Here is an 18,282-nt window from a genome sequence, read left to right as displayed (position 1 = left end):
TGCGATCTAATCAACCTTGAACAGCTGTATTAATGTGGTGATTTGGTATTAGTATAATGGGGTCTCTAGTCTAGATGAGATACATTATACATTAAGCTCTCTAGTCTTCATATTATTGGTTGTAACTGCCATTTGTTATTACATAATATTAAGGCAACTAGTCTCCACAGCAAGATTTCAAATTTATCACTTAAATCCTATAGATATAATTTGGCCAAAAATTTTTTTAAAAAAAAATTCTGAGATAAGATAAATTCATACCCTTCTGTTTTAAATCTACAACATAATTTCAGTACATTTACAATTGGTACCATCAATCTTACGATTTGTTAAAAGGTGTAACCATAGGATGGAGCTGCAGATTAACTCCTCCCGTGAATTTACAAATTTTTAAAATTTAAATGATACCTATGTCAGTTTTTTATCTTGTAGCCTAGGCATAAAATAAAATAATCCTTTCTAATTTTCTAAGTGATTAGCTGTTGAGAATCGGTGCATCTTCGGTCAGAAACCTCAGATTAATACTACAGGACAAGTCGTTAGATCTGCTCGTGCGGTAACTGGTAAGGTAACCGGAAAAGTTAGCTCAGGTCCAGTCCAGTCCGGGAGTTGGATGACACAGCCTTCATCATTCATTGGTCCCACCGGCCCAGTTTTTGTCCCCCAGTCTATTATGTTGGGTGGAGCTGCCTCCCATTAACCCTTGCTTCTTTTTTAGTTTTTTTTTTTTTTTAAATTTCGTCAACACTATCAAGTGTTTTTGTTGATTGGTTGGTGGTACATAATTGTCATTTTTCGAAAAATACAAAATTATTTTCTTGGAGAATTACGTTCAATTTCTTTAATTATTTTTTTTTATCTATTTTTACTAATATTGGGAATAGTAGCTTTCTATTTCTTTTTTTTTTTTTTTGAATAGAGTTATTTGCATCTCTTTGTCAATTATTATTGCTATTTTTTTGGGCCAAGCTTTTAATTTATGGTGATTGAGAGAAAATTATCTTGTAAAACTGTTCTCTTGAGTTTTGTTTGATAACTTAATTTAGCATTTCAATTTAATGAATTGAGGTCTTAACATGTCTAGACGCGTTTGATAATAAAAAATAGAACATATGAATTAATTAAGTGGCACTGAATTTTCTAGACAATATTTATTCCAAAATATAAGGCCCTATTTAATAATTCAATTCAGCACTTAATGTGATGGATTCAAATTTTAATATGCTTAGATGCAATTGATAACCAAAAATATAAAATTTGAATTAATTAAGTGACACTGAATTTTTAAAAAAAAACTTAATCAAAAGATTAATAATAAGCTATTCACTAATGATATACACTCAAATATATTCAATGTAGTACTTAATAATTTAATTATTTAAAAAATTTAGATTTCAGTTTTCAATTTTTAAACTTCAATTTTGTGAAATGCATTTTTAGCCTTGAATCATTCCAAAAATGTTATGGTCGGATTTCAAATTTCAATACTGTGGCCTCGTCAAAGACATCATTTACCCTATTTTCAAAAAAAAGACATCATTTACCCTTAACCTGTGGAATCATTCCAAAAATGTTAATCATACCTATGGGACAATACTGTGGCCTCGTCAAAGACATCACAACATGAATTGTATATTTTATTGTGCGATACGTTTTCTAGAACTATGCTAAAATTATTGGGTTCTTTCTAATGATTACTGGGTACATCTCAAGAGATCGTTAAACCCTTTTTCTAAAACTAGCAAAGCGCCACACCCTATCTTCTACATATCATTTAACAGTAGTGCAACTTTCTCGGATTCTTGCACTTAGAAATTCTCAAACGTCGAACAATCGAAGGTAAAAGATGTATCACTATTATTTCAAAAAATTGCAATAGCACGTTAGCTTTCTAGGTTTGAGCTAATTTATTCAAAAATTGCTGTTTCAGATGTTAAGATTTATTTGTTGCTGCTTTCTAGGTTTGAGCTAATTTATTCTAAAATCTTGTTTGAATTGTCATTTTTCTTAAAAAAAAATTTTTTTACATGTCTTGTGAACTCATTTTTTAATCTTTTTTTCTACTTTATATACATCAAATCGAGATAGTATATTTTGTTACAAAGATTTCAAAAAATAGCAATTCATACGGGCTCAAAATTACTGTTTCAGATTTTAAGATTTATTCGTTGCTCCTTATCTACGGCTGGAGCTATCTTTAATATTTTTTTTAATCGATATGATAACTTCCTACATTATGGGGAGGGAGAGGGTCTGAAGAGGTTTTGAGATAACTCGGAGAGGACTAAATCACCACCGCTTGGATTTTTTGAGTAAGACCACATTTAATTGTGGCAAATTGGTGGGAGGCAAGGTTTGATATCTTGCCTCCCACCCCACCAAACCTTAATACATTGGTGGTGGTCACCAGCCCAAAGGACATGCTTAAGAAAATCTGACGTGCGTTCTCTAAACAGCTTGTCAGATTATATAATTCATTATCATATATTCATCCTTAGAAATAATTTATTGAAGCTTATTCCATCATTGTTGAGAAGCCTTTCCTCCAGCCAGCTGGATTGTTTGGAATTTGAAATTATGCTAGATTTTTCATAATTATGAGCTCTCACATGAGGAGTGGTGTTATTATATTCTAATTTAATTTGATTCAAAAATGATTGTAGGATGCTAATTTACTTTTACGAAAGAAAAATAGCATTTGTGATTGTACAGCTCATATTGTGCAATGTAAATTTAATCTACAAATTGTAAAAATCTTTCAATGTTCATAATTTTTTTGATAAAAAAATCATTTCATTAAATCTGCACTAATAGTAAAAATTACATCATTCATATGCAGATACAAATAGACTCGAAGAACAACATTATCGATGGGACAATATGCGTACACTCAATAGCTTTAACCACACATATTGCAAAAAAAAAATTTGGTCTTAACTGTTATATCTTGCAATCATTCATCCCCTCCACCCCAATAACTGTGGCATGTGCTGGAGGCACTTATGACTAACCATATGATACCTTACATCCTTTCACCATCCTGCCATAAAGAAAGATGATTTCCAAATTTGAATCAATGGATTATAGTTAACATTCGATCGATACAGGGTAAAAGCAAAATAGGAAGAAATTTTGGACTAGGGTTTATTAGGAAATGAGAAGACGGAGGAACTGGTTTGATAAAAATGTCTCCGTAGGTATTGGTAATGTTTCATGATCATAACCATAATTGGGGAAAAAGGTGAGCAGAAATTGGGAATGCTCAAGACGTACTCAAGGATCAAAAACACTAATACTGAAATAAATTGTGCGCCCCTAAAATTTTAGGAATTCTTCTGTATCTCATTAAAAAATGAATTTACTATTATAGAAATTAGACTTTGCTCTCCTCCCAATTTTAGAAATCCTTTTTAATTTATATTAAAATGTTATAGATTTTCTCTTATACCCTCATAGCTATTAGACTTTACTCCCCAAGCTTTTTTACAAAATGTGAGGATGCCCCTTCAAGTGTACGTCTTTTTAGCCTTGCCCTCCAAATCCCAACCTCTGGTTTTATTGGTTTCATTCAAGCCACATCCGGTTCATAAATGAGAAAACTTAAGTTTCACGTCAATAACTTAGTATTTCCCGTTATAGTTTCGATTGTTTTAAAGTATCTTATACGCACTGGGTACTGATGAAATTTCCATACCTGAAGTTGATGTATAACCATGCATAATGATCTCATATACTATCAAGGGCACAAACAATGATTGGTCTGGCTGCATAAAAAAAATTAATAGTTTAGCTCATCAATTCGTTTTTGGGTGAATTATTCGAGAAAATTGGTAGCCAGAAAAAAGAAAATTGTCTCTTGGAGACATTGAATTTGTCCCGCATGGGTTCATATATAGGCACTGGTTAAAATTAAGAAAGTTCTTTAACAAGGAAATGAAATCCATTCCCCCGAATCAAACGCCATCTCTATCAACGGTCCAATCGAACAGCACCTAACCACCACCAGTCATAATTCCTGTGGATTCTAAGCTCTCTTGTTTTCCGTTCTATTACCTCAATGCATTCACAACTATATTGATTGCCTTGTCTATGTGCACGTCCACGCATGGAGAAAAACACAAACGTACTACGTACAGAAACTCTCTGCCTCCCTCTTTCATTTATTGTTTTTCTTTTCTTGCTTTTGAGTTTCAAAGATTCAACTGTCATGTGAGCAAGTATTTGTCATGAAACCTTTCTATATATTACCTCAATTATATATATATATATATATATATACTCCTTGTAGTAAAATGCTTTTTTTTTTTTTTTGGGGTAAAATGGATGTACAAACTCTAATTCCACCTGTTCGATCAGTAGCTACATCGCTTACATATATTGGAAGAAAAAAATTTGTCGCTTCCATTTTACTTAGATATATAATTCTCCAATTAATAAGCCCCATTTTGACAACTACTAGTACTAAGTAACAAGCCGTCATGTTAACTAAAAGAACAAATATTTCCTAAATATTTTGGACTCATTAACAAAGTTCTCAAGTATTAACATTTTAAGAAATTTAATTTAAATATAAAAATTATTTTCAAATACAACGGGAGAGAATAGTCACTGTTAATGTGCACATTTTCGCACGGTAATTTTTGTATGACAAGTGCCTGTTAAAGAACCCTTTTACAAATAGTACCAACTGACTGAATCGGCCGTTTAACGTTTCGTTCACCACAAATTTTGAAATGAATTGGAATTGTCCCCATTTATCCGCAATATGTGATCCGAGTTTCGAGATTCTCGAAAATCACAATGTTTGGATTCTAAGAATTATTTTCCAGTCTTGTACTATGAGATTTCGATTGAAATGAAGAGCTGATAGATCAATTCCTGGGGAATAAATTACTTCTGTTTTCCACCGAATCAACTTGTTAAGGAATTGTTCTTGCATGCTCTTTCCCAAAAACAGAAGACAACGACCATTGTTTGAAAGGTAACGAGGTTTTCAGTTCCCTCGTAACCCCGATGATTACGCTGTTATCATCCACCAAATATAAAAGAGGTGATATAAGAGGATGTTCCCCCAGTTTGAAGCAGATGACAACTTAATTCCTCCTCATTACTCATTAGTCATTATGCAGAAAATATGCATTTTTTTTTAAAAAAAAATAACATTTCTAATAACATTTAACCACACAAACACTATGAATGCAGAATGTAATTGCAATAACCGGTGGAAACTGTAGCTTCGGAGTCTGTCTGAAATTTTCTGTCCGAAAAGAGAGGCAAATTGACTAGCCCAAGTGGTGTGCTTAGAAAAACAACAATAGGTGAATGGGATTGGAGCATCTGTTTCGAATGTTGTAACATAAAAAAGGAAGCCACAAAATGGTATTGGAAAATTGCGTAAGCATTGGAATATAGCAATCTAGCCTCCAGATTGGCATTCCTAAAGTTTAAAAAGAAAATGGATTCCTTTCGTCATGGGTACATATATGCTGCGAATGGAAAAACAGCATAGAACGTCATCAAGCATTTTGCTCTTCCATCAACTTACTTTTAGAAAGCTGGTGATGATAGATGCTCGTAACTACTCGCATTTACGCTTATGGATGCAAAGAAAATGTTACTATGGTGGGAAAATTTTGACAAAAATAAATGAATTTTTTTAGGCCTTTAAATTTGAAGTGAAAAATGAACATGAACGTGCAACGATTTTGGGAAGTTCTGACGATTAGAAATAGGTAATATAAATGGTTTAGCTCTACCAATACGAGGAATTGCATTTGTTTGTCCTTTTGATTCTTCGGTTGAGCACTTTCCTTTTTAAGCATCTATGAAAAAAGAAGAACATAAAGTGGTTCGCTTCTATACCACACCATGCATGGTATTGTTTTCCGTCCCCCCACCAATTTTAAGTCGACACATGAATAGGAAAAAAAGGAGGTCAAAAGTAGGAGTTTTTCTTTTGATTATACCAAAATCAAGAAGGGAAGGTTATATAGATTTTGGGAAAACAAAATAATTAAGAAGATGGATATTTGGAGAATCAGCACTATAAGTAGTTTATTGCGCCGATGCAATGGATCGGCCTCGAAATGAGATCAACCTCCCGTCTTTTCAAAATTTTCTATCTTGCAAAAACAAAACAAGAAACAAAAAAAAAATAAAGCCAAATTTTCTATCTTGAAATAAAGTCCACTATATGCCCCTTCAATCAAAAAGAGAAAATAAGGGACAAAAAAAAAGAAAAAGGATTAATTTTTTTAATATAAACAGTGTATACACTATCATCCAACAGCGTTGGATGTACGATAATTACATAAAATTTAATTTTTACACTATATTATGAATCTAACGGTGAGTGTTATCGGTCAGTGTATATAGGGGTGGTTGACTTTGACGTGTCCCATCTTACGAACGGATCATTGTTGCCAAATGGGCCTCATAACGAGTGGTCCATCTTTGATTATTTCGAGCAGCTCAGCTGATGGCGAAATTGTGTAAGGTCCATGGAACCCGACTTTTCCCGAAGAAAGAAACTAAGACAAGAAAAAGTAGCTAATGATGGTGCAAGGAGCCTAAAAATGACCGAAAGTACGCCGTTGCTTTGCAGTTACGACATAAATTCCCATGAAGCAAATTCAAGGAACTTGGGCGAGAGTGTTGGCTTAAGTGATAAGATGAAATGGATCGTAAAAAAGAGTCAATGATGATGATCAAACAAATTTGTCTCACCGATCCAGATTTGTAGCGCGGTTCAACTTGATGTAGTAAATTTTCTCGTAGAAGTACTAATTAATGACCGCTGAGGAACCTTCTATGCCATGAATCAGCATCTCGACATGAAAGTCTCAAACCAATTAAGGGCTAAATGCCTGGAAATTAGTGAGGCATTTTGATTGACATTAAAATTTGCCTTTCCCACGGATGGGTAGAGGCTTTAAGACTCTTTTAAGTTACAAAACCAAAATCTTGATGGAGAAGATAAGAATTTGGTCTTATATATATATATATAAGAATCGATGATTATGATCAAAAGTAGGGCACTCATGGTTAGAGAGTGACGACATTAGCCAAAAAAAATGATTCAAACAGCTGTTCCACACATAATATCTACTTTTCACCTTGTAATTGACGTTTTGTTTTGGCACTTTGCAATGATCAACTTGAGTAAACCAGTGAGATTGGCCCAATAGCCAGAGAAGAACGTTAAAACTTCTTCTTCTGATCGTTCATAATTCGAATTCTGAACTTGACAAATGAGAGTAATAAGAGTGTTAAAGGAGGGGAGCGAAGATTAAAAAAAAAAGAAAAGAAAAGAAAAGACAAGGTACCAATCCTTCTACAATTAGCCAATTGCTCACCCATCATCAATGAAAAGTAGAGAAAAGATGTATTTATGCCCCATGCACTTCGCACCGGTACACGATAGTTTACTACTTGTATTTTATGTTGGGACGCTCCTTAAGACATAATTTAGGTGTTTAACTTTTGAAAAATATCAAGTTAATTAAGAAAAATGTATAAATGCAAGAAAATGTAATAATTATTAGTCTATACATACGGTAGATTAAATATATTTTAACAGCCTTAACGAGTGCCCATTAAGTATTAATTAGAAAAATCCTTTTCCCAATGCAGCTGTTTATGTGTGCAGGATGTCATTAGCAACGTGTGAATCATGGGGCAACTTGCGATGACTTAGTAGCGCTAGAGTACAAAGCATCTTGCAAAAAAAGTCTTGACTGAAATCCATCACAAATTATAATTGCAAAGTGGCACATCGTTCTTACGTAAACCATTTCTGCCTCTGCTATTAATCCCCAAAAAAAAAAAAAAAAAAAAAGGAGGAAGAAGACATGAAAAACCGGTTCGAAATGAATACCAAATAGACAAGTATGACTAAAACTGAAAGGAAAATTTTCAAATATGTAATTGAGATCCCCGGACTCAAATTCTGAGTGTCTAGCACGAATTCTCGGTTAAGCATTCTTCTGCTCAAAATGGAGATGAGATAAGAACAACAAAAAAAAAAAAAAAAAAAACACTACGCATCCAAGCTGGAGGGAAATTACAGGGACAGAGCAGTCCATGAAGAGTTTGCATGAATATCCATGGAGACTAGCTACAAGGGTTCGTTTAGTAAACTCCCACAACACCATTTCTTTTTTCAACCAAACCCCAAAAAGGAAAAAAAAAAAAAAAGGAAAAATGAAGAAAGAAACAAAATGCCTTTTAGTTGCTTTAGAAAAATTTTAGAGCAGCATTTTATTTGAGACAAAGAAAAAGGTCAAAAAAGGTATTCAGGATTTTTCAGAAAATTCTACCATTCCTGTTACTACCAAAACTTACAAAAAAATTTGGCATGGAGCCCTTGTTTTGTAGCACACATCTGGTATGTATCCAATTACCATATTTCGGTGACCAGTGGTTACAGTTTTTCTCACAAAGGGTAAACATATATATATATATATATATAGACTGAATCCTGCAGACACTAAATTGATGTAACAAGAAAATGTTGAACATTAGAAACCCAAGATGAAAACAAACCCTACCAAAGCAAATACCAATCTAGGAAAAATCCTAAATCGAACTCTCCTCTATGCAAAGCCTAAACAATTATTTAAAGAATCTACAAAACAACCAAAGCTAAGAGTTGTAATTAAAAAACAACTCTTAAAATATCATGTTTGGAAGTTGATAGGGACTTGGAATGATCCATCGTTACTACCCACAATGATTTTGTGTACTCCAGATGCCAAAAGCTTATAACCTTTGTAGTCGACCAGCTCCAAGCTCTTGCAAACATTGAAAGCGAAGTGAGTGCTTGTGCTCTCCCCAGCTGCAACAAAAACTTTGCTAAATGCGATGATTTGTTTGATAGGAGCATCAACAATGCTTCTTGGCGGAGACCAGTAAACGAATACAACCTCACTGCCGTCCTTTTCCCCAACATTTGCTACCTCGACATCGAAACCAACAGTCAAACTGTCGCACTGGTGACCAAGATCGTCAATCAAAACTCCAGGGCACGAGGGCTTGGAAGCACCCTCCGTGTAATTGAGATCACGACATTTCTGAAACTTATTCAGGGGGATATCGAATGCTATGTTTGGAGCTGTCAAGCTGAGCCCAAACGTTGTATAACTTAATCCATATCCAAATGGATACACAGTAGAGCCATTGAAAAACTTGTAAGTTCTGCCAGGATAGTATAAACTGTCCAGGGGCCTCAATTGTAATGATGTCATCGGTATCAAATCCACATAATCCTTCTCATACCATGTTAGGGGCAGCCTTCCACCTATTAAAAGAGATTTTAATCGCATTAAAAAAAAAATTATGCAAATCAGTATTGAATTACCAAAACAACGACCAAGTGTAGTAGTGAGTGTAATGGACTTGGTATATATATACCGGGGTTATATTTTCCAAGGATGACATCTGCAATGCCATGGCCACCTTGCTCTCCGGGATAACCAGTCCAAAGAATTGCTTTGATGTTTGGATTCGCTTTGGCAAAGGAAATATCAACACCACCCGCTGATATGATCACGAGGACGACCGGACCTTTGGATGCCGACGCAACTTGATTTATAAATTGAGTTTGATTACCAGGTAGGAGAAGATCTTCCCTATCCAGTTGCTCTGCCTCAACTGTTAAATCCAGTCCTGCAACGATGACAGTAGCATCCGCGTCTCTAGCCGCTTGTATTGCTGGAGAAAATGAACTGCCATTGTCGCAAGCAACATCGGCGCAGTCGATTGCATACAACACATTCCCAATACTTTGTTTAAACGCATCCAGTGGACTGGTATATCCACATGGAATACCTGCAAAACATGAAGAATTTCATGCAGATATATCAGACATGCAAAATTTTTTTTTTAAAAAAAAACTAAAAGTCTTAAATTAAATAAAATTTATAAATTTTTTCATTTTAACTTCTTTTCATACGTACCATGATAATTGCCGATCATAGTTGTAGTAACATTAGCATGTGGCCCAACCAATGCAATGCTTTTAATGTCTTGTCCATTCAATGGCAGAACTGCATCGTCATTTTTAAGTAGAACCATTCCTTGCCTAGCAGCCTCAATGGCTAAATTGCGGTGGCCTTCGGAACAAATGTCAGCCTTGCCAAGACTTTCAAATTGTGGACTACCATCAAAGAAGCCAACTCTCATAAGGACAACGTAGAGGTTCTTCAGAGCTTTATCAACATCTGCTTCCCTAACTTTCCCTTGCACTACTGCATTGCCTCCATATTTTGTATAGTACGCTCCACAGTCCAAATCCAAACCTTAAGTAAAAATAAATAAATAAATAAAATGCCCAATAAGAGGCAACAAAAATCAACAGGGAAAAAGGGTTTCATTTAAAGATTCCTTTTTTTTTTTTTGGAAACATGAAATAAAAAGCCTAGAAAGTTATCGTACATATATAGGAGAGAAAACATATTTCCGCTGCTATAATTTGTGTTCGGGTAGATTCTAATCAAGTATAGAACGTTAATTTATCGGAACTGTTGTTCAATATTTTGAAATCTATTATTAACAAAAGAAAAACCAGCCAATCAATAGCAACGTTATTCTTTTTCTTTTTCCTCTTTTTTTTTTTGTTCCCTTTTTTCAGTTTTGATAATCATAGACGGAACCGGTGTACTGCAAAAAGTGTACTATTATCAAGAAAATGGGTCATTCCTGTTTGGTTTCTTTTTCAGGAGATAAATTCTTCTTCGCCAAACTACACAGATTTCTTGCAAAAACTGAAAAAGCAGTTGCTATTTTTTTATTTTTATTTTTTGTTCTTAAAAAAAAACAGTTACTGTTTTCATCCTTGATGAATTTAATAAATATAGCCCACTAATCTTCTTTACCTGAATTTCAATGTTCAAACTTCTAAACTGCTAACCTTCACATTTTACCTTGCGGGACTGTCTTCTTTACCATATTGAATTGATGATGACTTTTTTCACATCACTTGATTTATTTCTCTGCATCATTTTTTCCTTGCTTCCTTGTCGACAGCTGTAAGCTGCTTTAGGATACGTTGGTTACTGATTTCTACTTGTTTCCAAAATAACACATCAACCCCTACTTATTTTCAAATTTGAAAGAGTAAATGAACAAACAGTTGAAATACGGTTAAAATAACAAAAGTATAAATTAGGCTACAACTGCCAACCTGCTTTCAAAGCCTGAGCAACAGCCGCCTCAGGAGTATCATTGAGCCATTTGTGATTCTTGTACATCACCTCAATAGAATCACAATCAGAAACGATGTACCTAAATTTTTTTTTTTTTTGAAGGAAAAGAAGTAAATTATGATTGTCCTAATTGAAGATAATATAAACCCATGGTCACAAAAATTCAATTTCCAGGTCTTATGATGGTCAATACCCGTGAAGATTCCACTCCTTTCTTATGGTGTCAAGGAGAAGTCTCCGATCTGCACATGCAGGGATGCCGTTGATGCGATTATAAGAGCACATAACACTAGAAACATCACCGTCATTGATGCACATCTCAAATGGCTTCACAAATGTTTCCAGCATGTCTTGCTCCCTCACCTTCGGAAGAGATAAAGCACAAAATTAAAATAAGCAACATGATGCCCAAAAATCTGATGGATTTTAGCTGAAGAATTTTAAGTTGTTATAAAACTTACTGATACATCAATGCCTTCGCGCTTAAGTCCAAACCAGTTATCAACATCATATGCTGCATAATGTTTACAACATGCTGCAACCTTGAGGGGTCTAGAGTTCAAATCTGTGGTGTTTTCAGTCCCCTCAACATCTTGCAACCCTCTCACGTATGTAGAAGCGTATGTTCCGACTACAAATGGATCTTCTCCGGGTGTCTCCAGGGCTCTTCCCCATCGAGGATCTCTCACAACATTCATATTTGGACTCCAATATGTTAGTCCAGCTTGACCTAAGTTATTCATTGCTCTTGCTTCGGTAGAAACAACCTTCAAATGCAATTTTTAACCTCATTACTTACTAGTGAAAAATGGTCCAAATCGAAAAAGGGGAAAAAAAAAAATTTTTTATGCCCTCTTTACCTGGCCAATTGTTTTCCAAAGAGTGACGTTGAAGGACGAAACCATGGAAATAGGTGTGGGAAAACTTGTTGCACCGGGGATGGTAGCATTGAAAAAGGTTGCCGTATCACCGAAGTCTGATACACCATGTAATGCCTCGGACCACCAATAGTATTTTGGTAGACCAATCCTTGGCACCCCATTGGCCTGGTCTCCAAGTTGCCCCACCTTCTCAGTCAAACTCAATCTATCTACCAAATCTTTGGCTCTAACCTCAAATGGAAGTGATTTATTGCAGTAGCCAAAATATTCCATATTTAAGCCAAGGCCGTTAAATCTTGATGGATGGCAAACGTAGGTGTAGGTCTGGGTTACATGGGAAGACTGAGAATCATCCATTCTCGGTGTGGACAAAAGAATTTTCTTGGCAGTCGCAACATAGCAGAGAACTGACAAAAAGAGAACGGAGTGAAGTCTTGCCATTGTAAGTGATAATTGAAGGCCACTGCAAATAGCCTATAATGATCAGTATCATGCCCCTTGATATAGACATGCAAGATAGAGCTGGAGGATATTATGCAAATGTCGTTAGCTTAATCTGGATATTAGATCCATATGCATATCTTAGTTCTCGTTAGATACTGTGAATAATAAGATTTATGTGCATATCTAAATATATCTATCTGTCTAACCGCAGAATAATTAATTATCTCATTATAGATTACTCTTCACATTATTAATCTACTTGGGAGATTTATCACCCAAATGATTAGCCTAATACTAGTGTGACACTGGTTTAATTCTATAGATACTTTGACGTAAACTACAAAATCCTGAAGTTGGGATATCCAAATCAGGCTGTTATTATATGACAAAGAGCCGTTACCATTTCCCACTCATGTCTGTTGAGTTATTTAGCATATTAACTCGTGTACAAAAAATTTCCAAATTAATATAATTTCAGTTGATAGTCATTTCTAATGCTGCTGTAATTTTAAAGCTCAGTCCATTTACGTCTTTTATTTTTGTTCTTTTTGGTGTCACAAAGACTTCTAATCTGTTTTTTTTTTTCTTTTTTTTTTGACACCCCATCTGGATACATTCACTTAGCGGCTGATTTTCCTGACAAAAAGTGCATGCACAACTTAGTTTTGTGCTAGCTTTATTTCTTTTTAACTTGAGTTTATGTCCTCTTTGTTGATTGCAACACGAGGATTGCTATTTTTTTTTTTTCATGTATATCGGAAAGATATAATAACGTCGTTGATATAGCAAGGAATGAGCCCAGGAAGATGGTTGCTAATTGCCATGCACCTCTGAAGTTTCGTTGCATTATCTTTCTCTGCATTTTACCGTCTGTTAGTGATAGCACTAGTACCTCACTTGGCATTTCAGCGTTTAGTTAAGACTGGATTGTCTCTTTTGTAGTTTTAATTTCGTTTGATCCTCCGATCCGACATGAATTTTGATTTTGTAGATGTCATTTTTTTCCGCATTATTATCTGGTGCCACATTTGATGGATGCCCAAAATGTTCTAGGATATAATTAAAAGGTCAATCCCAAGATATCCCATGATCGATCAATCAGGAGGGAATCTGTTGGCTCTCATAGAAATACTGAGTTATGCTTTTAATCTCAGGAGGGAACAAGGCCAACGGTATAAATTCTTTTAATTACAAACTATTGATACTAATTATCCAATAAACTCTTCATACTAATTATTCACTCGTGAGAATTGAGAATTCTGCATATCAATTCATTACTAGTGTTTGAAGGGTGGTAAAGATAGAGGGATTATAAAACACTTAATTGAAAACCCGGTGGCTGCAGCACTTACTTGAGAACTCAATTTATGCCAGGCAAAAAAACTACCAAAGATTTCATTCATGCATCTATGGTTAAACTCGGAGCTTGTAAGTATATACGTTATTGTACAACTACAGGAGTTTGTGTGGTAATTTTTTGTGTCACGAGTTCAAAAATTTTAGAACATTAATTGGAATATCAAAAGTTTATAAACTCAAATACGAATCAGCATCTATGTTATTTGTATCAATGGAAAAAGGAATACCAATTAATACCACCCTAAGCAATCAATTCCAAAGTAGTAGCCTCACTAAAAAATAATTGCAATACAGCAATGGCTACCCAAACATCTCTAATAAGCTGCTAACAACAACAACAAAAAAAAAAAAAAAAAATTAAACTCCTAATCCTCCTGGTTGAACGCATATTCTTCGATCTCGATGTGAAGAGGAAATGAAGCATCGTTCTCTCCAATCACAATGGTATGCTCTCCAGAACCCAAAATATTATAACCTTTGTAATCTATCAGTCCCAAATTCTTGCCGGCGTTCAAGTTGAATTTAGCCTTTACGCTTTCTCCGGCAGGTACAAAAACTTTGTCGAATGCAACCAACTGTTTGATGGGAGCATCAACAATGGCTTGCGGAGGAACCCAATAAATCAAGAGGGACTCACTACTATCCCTTTCCCCAACATTTGCTACCTTAACCTCAAACTCAATATTTAGATTGTCAGAGTTAATATCATCAATCAAAACTCCGGGGCATGCGGGCACTTTAGCACCATCAGTGTAATTGAGGTCACGGCAAAATTGAAGCTTGTTCAGCTTGATGGACAATGATCTCGTTGTTGTTACCACGGAATGCTTAAATGTGGTATAACTCAGCCCATGCCCGAATGGATACACAGTTGAGCCACTGTAAAACTTGTAGGTTCTACCCGGATAATTCAATTCCTTTACTGGCCTCAATGGCATTGATGTCATTGGTATCTGGTTGACATAATCGTTCTCAAACCATGTAAGAGGCAATCTTCCAGCTACAAATAAAAATTGCAAATTGTATTTGTAAGATAAGATTCGACTTTTGGCTTAATGATGTTTCATATCATGATAAACAAAAAAAAAAAAGTATTAGCATTTTACAAGGGAAAAAAAAAACAGGCGTTACGTACCAGCATTGTATTTCCCAAGTATAACATCTGCAATGCCCTGGCCACCTTTTTCTCCAGGATATCCAGCCCAAAGGATGGCACTAACTCTTGAATCATTTTTGGCGATAGAAATGTCAACACCACCGGCAGATAGGATTACCAGAATAATAGGAGTGGTGGATTGCCTTGAAATTTGATCTATTAATTCATATTGATAACCAGGTAGCAGAAGATTTTCCCTATCAAGGCTCTCAGCCTCAACTGAGGTATCTATTCCTGCAACAATGATGACAGCATCCGCCTTTTTAGATGCTTGGACTGCTGGGAAAACCAAACTATAATCTCTACAAGCAACATCTAGACAGCCTGGTGCATAGTACACATTATCATTCCCATAAGCTTGTCTGAATGCATCCAGTGGGCTGGTATATTTGCATGGTATACCTACACACAAACACAAATCAACCAAATTATGCAAATTAAGAAAGCATTTGTAGGAAAAAATAATAATAAATTTCTATGCAAATTAAGAAAATTAAAAAATAGCAATGCTTGATTTTGTTTGTATTTCAACAATTACCAGCATAATTGCCAATCATAACTTTAGTGGCGTTGGCGTGTGGCCCAACCACGGCAACCTTTTTAACTTTCTGAGCATCCAATGGCAAAGTATTGTTATCATTCTTGAGTAGAACCACTCCTTCGCTGGCAGCTTCAATGGCTAAATCAATGTGGCTTTGAGAGCAAATGTCATCCTTGCCCAGCTTTTCAAACTGTGGACTGCCATCAAAGTGTCCAAGCCTGAAAAGGACGATGTAGAGGTTTTTCAAGACTTTGTCTATGTCTGCTTCCCTAACTTTTCCTTGGTTTACTGCATTGGCACCATACTTGGTATAATATTCTCCACAATCCAAATCCAAACCTGAAATGACAACAAAAACAGAAAGAAAAATGATAATTACTCACAAAAAAAGCCAAAAAAATAAAACGGAACTTGAAATTATTAAAACAAGAATATTAGATGGCACTGAAAAATGTGAATAGAACAATCTTAGATAGGACTTACAATTCTTCCCACAACACTATTACAACGTTTCAAAATTGGAGCTGTACACAATGTTAATACAATTTTTAGGCATATTTACAAAGTATCAAGAAAAGAGCAATATAATAAACAAAATCTTTTGTGGATGTTAATGAAACATGTCTATGTCAATCTAGATCTCATCCTACATTCTTTACATTTTTAATCATGAGAACTAAGTTATGTACATACATTTAATTATGTATGTCAATCCATTTTGCAATTAGTAGTAGTTTCTGCCTTATTTATATCTTAACTAAAATGCGATGAAAGGATAATTAGATGGGAGATAATTAAACAAGAAGGTAGAATAATGGAGTAAATGGTAATAAAAGAGCACAAAAGTAAAGCAACACTCGACCAACCAGCTTTTAGAACTTGAGCCATGGCGTCCTCTGGCGCATCATTGAGAAAATGGTGCCTGTTGACCATTACATCAATAGAATCACAATCGGAAACAATATACCTGAAAAATAAAGAGAAAAATCAGTAGTCAGTCTTGATAATTGTCATTGCGGATATCATAAAAACCAAAATCATGTTTGTTAAGGCTGAAACACAAAGTTTGTGATGTTGAATTAATACCCATGAAGATCCCACTCTCCTCTAATGGTGTCATGTAGAAGTCTGTGATCTGCACAAGCAGGAATGCCATTGATTCGATTGTAAGAGCACATAACACTAGAAACATCGCCGTCTTTAACACACATTTCAAATGGCCTCACAAACGTTTCAATCATATCCTGCTCTCTCACCTTGCAAGTCAAAATAACACATCAACAAACAAACAATAAGCAACTAGTTACGTTCTATAAAGTACATATACATGGAGTATATATCGATGTCCAAAATTTCTACAATTTACCTCTGCATCAAATGTTTCACGTACAACTCCATACCAATTGTCAACATCATATGCTGCGTAGTGTTTACAGCACGACGCAACTTTGAGGGGTCTAGAATTCAAATCTGTAGTGTTTTCAGTGCCCTCAACATCTTGCAATCCTCTCACGTAGTTGGAGGCATATGTCCCAACCACAAAAGGATCTTCCCCAGGTGTCTCCAAAGCTCTTCCCCAACGAGGATCCCTCACAACATTGATATTTGGACTCCAGAATGATTTCCCTGCCTGACCAAAATTGTTCATGGCTCTTGCTTCCGTAGAGGCAGCCTGTAATGCAACTTAATGTAGTACATCATTAAGTAAAATTTCAGGACCATGTTTATGAAATTTTCGAAAGAAAGAAAATCTGCAAAATGAATTACTGTGCTTTTATAGTGAACTACAATTATTCATTAGTTATCTATTGATTTCTTCATGACGAAAATGCACCTGGCCAACAGCTTTCCAAAGTGACTTGTTGAAAGATGCAGCCAAGGTAATCGGGGTGGGGAAACTCGTTGCACCAGGGATATTATCATTGAAGAAGGTCGTATTGGTGCCAACGTCGGAGACACCATGCAATGCCTCGGACCACCAATCGTAGGCCGGTAGCCCGATTCTGGGGACTCCAGAAGCTCTATTACCAAGCTGCTTCACTTTCTCCTCCAAAGACAACCTATCTATGATGTCTTTCGCCCTTACTTCATAAGAAAGTGATTTATCACAGTAGGTGAAATGCTCGATATTCAAGCCAAGGTCTTTAAACCTTTGTGGATGACAAGCATACTTGTATACCTGGGTTACTGGCATCCCCGTATCATTGACATATAACATTCTAGCTGTAGCAGCAACAGGAGCAACAGAGCATAAAGTGAATAGAGTGAATATTGAAAGAATGATTAAGCAAAGCTTTTCCATTTTTTCACTGTATCAGATGAACTCAGGCTACCTATCTATGATGACATAGACGATGCTCCTTTAAATGCAAGTGGATGGGAGGGTTAAACTAATTCTCGTCTAGCTAGGATATCCAAAAATGGATGGGAGGGTTAAACTAATTCTGGTATAGGATATCTCACGTATTTTTTACCAGTGTCTAGAATAACATCACTATTTTTACCAGTATCTATAATAATATCACGATGAATATAATAATTAAATCAAGAAACTTGTGGTTAACAAAACCAATTCAAAATATTAGGTTATATTAGATTACGTAAGTAGGATTCTTGGAGGAATTTCCTATGCTAATCGGTTAAGTGTTGTGCTGATCAATAGGTGTGATAACAGGATATCCTTTGCATGCATGATTG

The 18,282-nt window shown here is 35.3% G+C and overlaps 2 protein-coding genes across 2 annotated transcripts; both read right to left on the bottom strand.

Annotated features, from left to right (window-relative positions):
- Window positions 1–8,476: 8,476 nt before the first annotated feature.
- LOC113712617 (beta-xylosidase/alpha-L-arabinofuranosidase 2-like) lies at window positions 8,477–12,498 on the bottom strand. The gene is made up of 7 exons (XM_072067945.1): window positions 12,065–12,498; window positions 11,666–11,971; window positions 11,398–11,567; window positions 11,183–11,283; window positions 9,957–10,298; window positions 9,412–9,828; window positions 8,477–9,298 (listed from the first exon to the last, which is right to left on the bottom strand). Exons 1-7 carry the CDS (start codon window positions 12,440–12,442, stop codon window positions 8,679–8,681), a joined length of 2,334 nt encoding a protein of 777 aa, XP_071924046.1. The 5' UTR covers window positions 12,443–12,498; the 3' UTR covers window positions 8,477–8,678.
- A 1,569-nt stretch (window positions 12,499–14,067) lies between these two features.
- LOC113712616 (probable beta-D-xylosidase 5) lies at window positions 14,068–17,855 on the bottom strand. The gene is made up of 7 exons (XM_027236106.2): window positions 17,420–17,855; window positions 16,952–17,257; window positions 16,672–16,841; window positions 16,452–16,552; window positions 15,583–15,924; window positions 15,024–15,446; window positions 14,068–14,888 (listed from the first exon to the last, which is right to left on the bottom strand). Exons 1-7 carry the CDS (start codon window positions 17,801–17,803, stop codon window positions 14,254–14,256), a joined length of 2,361 nt encoding a protein of 786 aa, XP_027091907.2. The 5' UTR covers window positions 17,804–17,855; the 3' UTR covers window positions 14,068–14,253.
- Between the last annotated feature and the right edge of the window lie 427 nt (window positions 17,856–18,282).

Source organism: Coffea arabica, chromosome 10e (assembly GCF_036785885.1).
Source record: "Coffea arabica cultivar ET-39 chromosome 10e, Coffea Arabica ET-39 HiFi, whole genome shotgun sequence".
In the NCBI taxonomy this organism is placed as follows: Eukaryota; Viridiplantae; Streptophyta; class Magnoliopsida; order Gentianales; family Rubiaceae; genus Coffea; species Coffea arabica.
Note: the sequence above shows the minus strand (reverse complement) of the source record. Positions and strands in the feature narration are given on the sequence as shown.